A 6,486-nucleotide genomic window follows, 5' to 3' on the forward strand; every position below is an offset into this window, starting at 1 on the left:
ATATGTGTAATTCAATTTTATTTTTGCATCAGACTTCATATATCATGAAAATCTTGAAATTTTTTGGCATGAATGAATGCAAACATTTTACATTGCCTTTAGCTAATCATTTCGTATTATCTAAAGAATAATCACCTGCTAATGAAGAGAAAGAGAAATATATGAAAAGGATTCCATATACATATGCCATTGGTTCTATTATGTATCTAATGGTGTGTACTAAATCTGATTTAGCCGTTGCTGTCAATCCTGGTCCCAAACATTGGGAAGTTTTGAATTGACTGTTTAGATATTTAAAAGGAACATGCAATACTGGCTTGATATATAAGTTTAGTACTCAAGGAATAAAAATAAAAGGTTTTACTGATTCTAATTATGCTGGTGATAGAGATAATAGGAAATCTACATTTTCCTACGTGTTTACTTTGTGTAATTCATGTGTTAGCTGGAAATCACAACTTCAACATGTTGTTGCATTGTCCACTACTAAATCAGAATATATTGCTACTACTGAAGCCTTTAAATAATCTTTGTGGTTTAAAGGTGTATTAAATGAACTTGGTATTTTTAATGACAATGTGACAATATATTCTGATAGTCAATCTGCTATTCACTTATACAAAAACCTTATCTTTAATGAACGTGCTAAACATATAGATGTTAGATTGCATTTCATTAGAGATATGATTTCTCAAGAACTTGTAAAACTTGAAAAAGTTCTTTCAGAATATAATCCTGCTGACATATTTGTAAAGTTTGTAAGTCTCTTTCCATAAGCTAAGGTGCTCCCATTGGTAAAGTTTAAAAGCTGCCTTGATCTTCTAAATATTGGTACAAATTTTATGTCTCTTTCCTTAAGCTATTTGTTATCTTATCTGACTTGTAGGTTGATTTGACATCAAGGTGGAGATTGTTGAGCATTTTAGTAAGTGATGCCTAAATCCCATAGGCAATGATGAAAAATCAAGGCCCGTTTAACTTCATAGGCTATAAGGCTGAGATTGAAGAATTATAAATCCACACCACAATTGATGTAACCCAATTGTGCTAGGTATTTAGAGGAAATCAACACATTGGGTTAGATGCTCAATACCTAACTTTGGAGATAATTCTAAATCATGTGAGATTTGGATGGTTGCAATGGTTATACTATCCTTATCTTTTGATAACCATTTTCAGTTTTCTTCAATCGTATCCTGCCGATTGTTTCTGGGAAATTTGTTTTCTTTTGCTTATAAATTGGACTCTTGGCCTCACTTTCTCTACACACCAAAAACGTTCTCTACTTTGTGCATAATAGAAAACCAGCCTCTGCCTTTTGTATGCCTTTGTCTCTGTGACTGAAAAAATCTCCAATTGGTGTTGTCTTTGTGGTGTTGGATTAATTGTTTTTTAGCCAAATCAAAAAGGGGAAAAACATTGTTCTTTAATTCTTCTTTTTGGTTTTGATTTCCTTTCCAATTTTCTTGCAAATTCCTTCACTCACTTGGTTGATTTCTTCAATTGTAGGTGGGATTTGCTCGACAGCTTGAAGGGACCAAACCAAAATTCTGGGTCTTTTTCTATATTTGAAATATCATTTCATTTCCTAATTTTTCGATTTTCAACTTCGAGTTTTTGGTATTTATATGAAACTTCTGCGTAATTTGTCCTTAAAATTTTTTTTTTTTTTTTGACTCTAGCAATTCGTCCCCAATGTTTATAAGTAAACCTTTTCAAGTCCTCAACATTTTGTCCTTTTTGCATATTTCGTCCCTTTTACTTATAATTCCACCAAAATGCTAAGTTCTCAAGGCATAAATTTGGCAAAGTACTATCCCTAACACTTAACATAATCTTAAAGATCCAAATGTACGCTTCATTTTTAATATTAGAAGCCAAAAGAAAAAAAAATTAACACAAAAATCTGATCAAAATTTGGTTGAATGCGTGACCACGAGATGGCTATAAGATGAAAACGAGTTTTTCAAGACAAAATAAAAAAAATAAAAAATTAGTTGACTTGAACGTAATTGTTTCTTCTTCTTCTTCTTTTTTTTTTTTTTTTTTTTTTCTTTTTTTTTTTTTTTTTTTTTTTTTTTTTTTTTTTTCACTCATAGGGAATGAAATTTTATGTATTTTCCGCTTTATTTTTGTATTTATGTGTATCGATTACTTTTATGTATTATAAACAAGTATCCGAAATAAAATATACCGCTTTAAATTTATTTATTTATTTTCCAATTGGAATAGTCCCCCTGCTCCCTGCTCCCCACCAAAAATTAAAAAAGCTTGTGGTGCTACTGGTTTGGACCATGAGAAAAACGTTGTTGGATAAATAAAAGAAAAAATTTGGGGTAGACTCCTTAACTTTCAAATAACATGGTTTTACAATCCTAATCTATTTAAAATTATGAATCAAGATCCATGATTACATAAATCGTCAATAAAAAAAGTTAAAATAGTACAACTTTCATGTAACTTAAAGTTAGATGTAAGTTATTCGACAATTTTATCCTTCAGTTTAAATCATGTAAAAGTTTGCAATTTTCAAATCCATATTAAAAATTTCAATCACATGCTAAATTCACATATGAATAAGTTGAGAATTCAAACCTCAATTTTGAAGACTAGAAACCAAAAACCTCACTAATTGAAAGATGGAGAGCCCATCCCCGATTTTTCTTAAATTAAAATAGTGGATTGTGGGACATGTATTCCTCTATTGATGGATGAGTTCTAATATGTAGATCACATACATCGCTATGGACCACCCTTTGATATTTATACAAATTGCTTGTGGCCAACAATCTCATATCATATGTTCCCATTCCCAATTAGGGTTGGGCAAAACTTCTGAATCGAATCAAGTTGAATCGAATTGAGTTATTCTTTTTAAGTTAAATATCTAAATGAGTATCTAAATACGATGGGTTCAATTCTCGATTCTAGATCAAGAACCAAAAAATAAATAAGAGCTGGATCTTTCTAATTTTTTAATTTATTTATTTTAGATAAGCCAAATTATTTTTTTAAAAATAAATTTGCTAACTTGTTAATTTAGTTTAAATCCAAAAATATATGATTTTCCTATTTATAATTTTCAATTCAAACCTAACTTATCCCCCATTTCGCCCTCCATTCTTTCCAAATTTTAATGGTTGGAATAGTATTTTTAAAAAAATATGTGGTTGAAAAAGAATGGAAAGTTTTTTATTTGCATATAATATTTTTTTATGGAAGATTGTGTGGTTGAAAATAAGAGAGAAAAAGAATGAGAATGAGAATGAGAGCCAAACAGAGGCTTAATCAAATTGATATAAGTTTTAACCAAATTTATTATTATACCGTAGCGTGGTTTCTACCATTCTGGAGAAATCGAATTGAAGTTCATTAGCTCCTCTCTTAATTATTATAAGTTCATTATCGTCTTCTTCCTGTTATTTTAACAATCAAACTTATGAAAAACTCAGTAAAGAGAGACGCAAAAAACATATAAGATTGCACTACGTTATTTTGTAAAAGTTAAAATTGAACATGTCATTAGTTGAATTAATGTAGTTTTGTAAATAATAAAAAATTTAATTATAAAACAGAACTTGAGAATCGAATGGAATCGAACCAAACCGAATCGTATCGTACCGAACTAAATTGAACCGAACTTGAACGGTTCCATAATTAAATTTGGATCAGACGATTCCACTTACTAAATGCCCGAAAATTTTGGATTCGATTCCATTCTCGTTAAAATCAAACTGAATCGAACCAGATCATGCCCAACCCAATTCCCAATACAAGACAAAAAAAAAGAAAAAAAAAAAAGAAAAAGAAACGAAGAACTACGGTAAATCTAATGATTAAAATAAAGACATGGACAATATATGTTTGGCAGTTATTAGAAATCATTTTTTTAGACTTATTATCTACTTTTTTTAAAAAGTAAATAAATTTAATTTGTGTAAAAATATTTTTAAAAAAAATCATGTTTTAATAAAATAAGTAGCTTAAAAAAAATAAGCACGTCTAAATTCCCTCTTTATATATCTATGTTTAAACGTAGTAATAATATTCAGTTGATGAAAGAAATTTATATCCATATATGTGTTTGTGTTTATTTTAGATATAAAAAATTATAAATATTACGAGTTCAATTTTAATAATCAAACAAAAAATTATGTATCTCCCGTTTTATACCTATTTTCTATAATTCATTTTTTCTAAACTCATTTTGAACCATATATTTAATGGGATCCCCAACTTTTATACATTTTTCAACCATACATTTTTATTAACTTTTATCGAAATTCACTAAAAATCTAATTTTAATTAAACCAACATGAATTTAGAAATAATCCCAAAAATCAAGAAAGTAATGAAAAGTGAAAACTATCGAAATCTTTATATTTACAATATTAGCAAATAAATAATTGTGCAAATATAAATGACATGAGAAAAATTCATCCACATGTAAATTTGAATGCATATGGTGGAGGTGGAGTGCAATTATATTGTGAGTCATATTGGATTTGTGAAAATCTCACACACTAAAATATATCAAATAAAAAATTAGCACAAACAAGTTTCTGCACGTGCAAATTAGGGTTCGACCCTACCACGTTGTACCATAGTTCAATGTCATCATCAATTATCTCATCCACCCGGCCAGCCCCCCTACGAATTATACGCTATTTCTACGCTCAATGAGACTTCCGTTTAGATTCAACACGCTAACTGAGACTCCATTTCATTGTACAACAAAGAGCAGCTGGACAGTGGTCTGTGCACAAACATATAAATACACCAAATGAATCAGCCGACAAAAACAAGTAATTGGGACCTTAACAAATCGAAAGATTGTCTGTTTTTAATCCAAGAAAATGGTTAAGAAAAAGGATTCATCATCTTCTTCACAAAATGAGAACAATGAGGTGAAGTATAAGGGTGTTAGGAAGCGTAAGTGGGGGAAATATGTATCAGAAATAAGGCTTCCTAATAGCCGGGAAAGGATTTGGTTAGGGTCTTACCAAACGGCCGAGAAGGCGGCCAAGGCGTTCGACGCTGCCTTGTACTGCCTCCGTGGTTGCCATGCAAAGTTTAATTTTCCACATGATCCACCGAACATTGCCGGCGGACAAGCACTCACTCCGGCAGAAATACAAGTTGTTGCTCAACAGTATGCTAATAACAATAGCAGCACTAATCACCGGCCACCAACAGGTACTTTCATTAGATACACGATGAACTTTTTATTTGCGTAAAGTATTACAAATTTACTTATTTAAATTTTATCTTTTGACAGAATTAGAGGATGAATCGCCATCATCGAACTCGGAGGGGGCTGGGACAATGGACTCAATCGACTGGTCATTCTTGGACATGTTAGACTCGAATGATCATGCTGGTAATGTTTCCGATTTCGGATTATTTCCCGAGCCTGGCGATATGTACGTTCCACCAAATTTTTCATACCACGGCAATAATGAGGATGATCATGACAATGAAGATACCGGGGGACACTTTTCATCTTTTCTTTGGAACTTCTAATAAAAAACACTTAAAAACATATATATGAATAATAAGATTAATAAAGCATATTTGGCTTAGCTTAAAAGTCGGCTTTTGGAACAGCATCAAGTGTGATATTATCGAGATAAGCCGCTTCTTTGCATAAAAGCAATCCCAAATATGCTCTTTAGTTTACTTATTAGGGATAGGGAAATTATTAGCTGGCCTTGATAATTTTTTACATCTTTCCGGTTATACCTTCTGTATTTTTTTGCCAGGAAGTTACTTTGATTGTCGAGGGATGGATTGCTAAGTTTTTCTAGGACGTATTTAATACGTAGTACTAGACATTGTGTCCAGTATTATACGATCTAGTTAAGGAATACGTATTATATTTTGTAATGCTACATATACATTTGAATAAATGATCCTTATTAGAATTTGTCAGTGTATTGTCCATGTCATTATCAAAAATTGACTTTTCATTGTGTGTTCCGCCCTAACTACTTTCATGGAAAATAGTTCCCAAAAACATGAGACACGTTTGGACTAAAAAGAATACAATTTTTCTTTGACATATATAGTTGACATAATCAACTTCTGAAAAACTCATTGTCTAAAAATTAAAGCTCCGAATTATAATTTTTACAAATAAGTTGATACTAAATTCAAATACAATATTAAGCCCCCGTTTGTTTATCATTTTTTAAAGAATGAGAATGAAAAATATAGTCATTACGGGCCCCACACAAGAGATAAAAACTTAAATTTGATGGTTTAATGCGATGAATAACGATCATATTTTTCATTTTAATGATGAAAGAATGCGAACCAAATAGGGGCTAAATGTCAATTCACGTAAAAACTTAAACTATACAAGATTGTATAAATGGTATTATCTATGTACGAAACTGTAGAAATCGAGAACACATATGCTTGAGAGTAATATAAAACTCATCTACCTTTGAGATCAAATGAAAATTGGCCACTTTTGGTCTTTTT

General features: G+C 30.8%; 1 protein-coding gene across 1 annotated transcript; it reads left to right on the plus strand.

Annotated features, from left to right (window-relative positions):
• Window positions 1-4,816: 4,816 nt before the first annotated feature.
• Window positions 4,817-5,926, plus strand: LOC111377251 (ethylene-responsive transcription factor ERF017-like). The gene is made up of 2 exons (XM_023000315.1): window positions 4,817-5,196; window positions 5,279-5,926. Exons 1-2 carry the CDS (start codon window positions 4,857-4,859, stop codon window positions 5,521-5,523), a joined length of 585 nt encoding a protein of 194 aa, XP_022856083.1. The 5' UTR covers window positions 4,817-4,856; the 3' UTR covers window positions 5,524-5,926.
• Window positions 5,927-6,486: the final 560 nt, after the last annotated feature.

This window comes from Olea europaea, unplaced genomic scaffold (assembly GCF_002742605.1).
Source record: "Olea europaea var. sylvestris unplaced genomic scaffold, O_europaea_v1 scaffold1630, whole genome shotgun sequence".
Lineage (NCBI taxonomy): Eukaryota > Viridiplantae > Streptophyta > Magnoliopsida > Lamiales > Oleaceae > Olea > Olea europaea.

What these genes read in the sequence shown, in the direction of transcription:
- LOC111377251 (XM_023000315.1), top strand. Translation starts at nt 4,857, where the DNA reads ATGGTTAAGAAAAAGGATTCATCATCTTCTTCACAAAATGAGAACAAT. An exon ending in TAATCACCGGCCACCAACAG is followed by an intron (nt 5,197 to 5,278) that starts GTACTTTCATTA and finishes ATCTTTTGACAG; the next exon opens with AATTAGAGGATGAATCGCCA.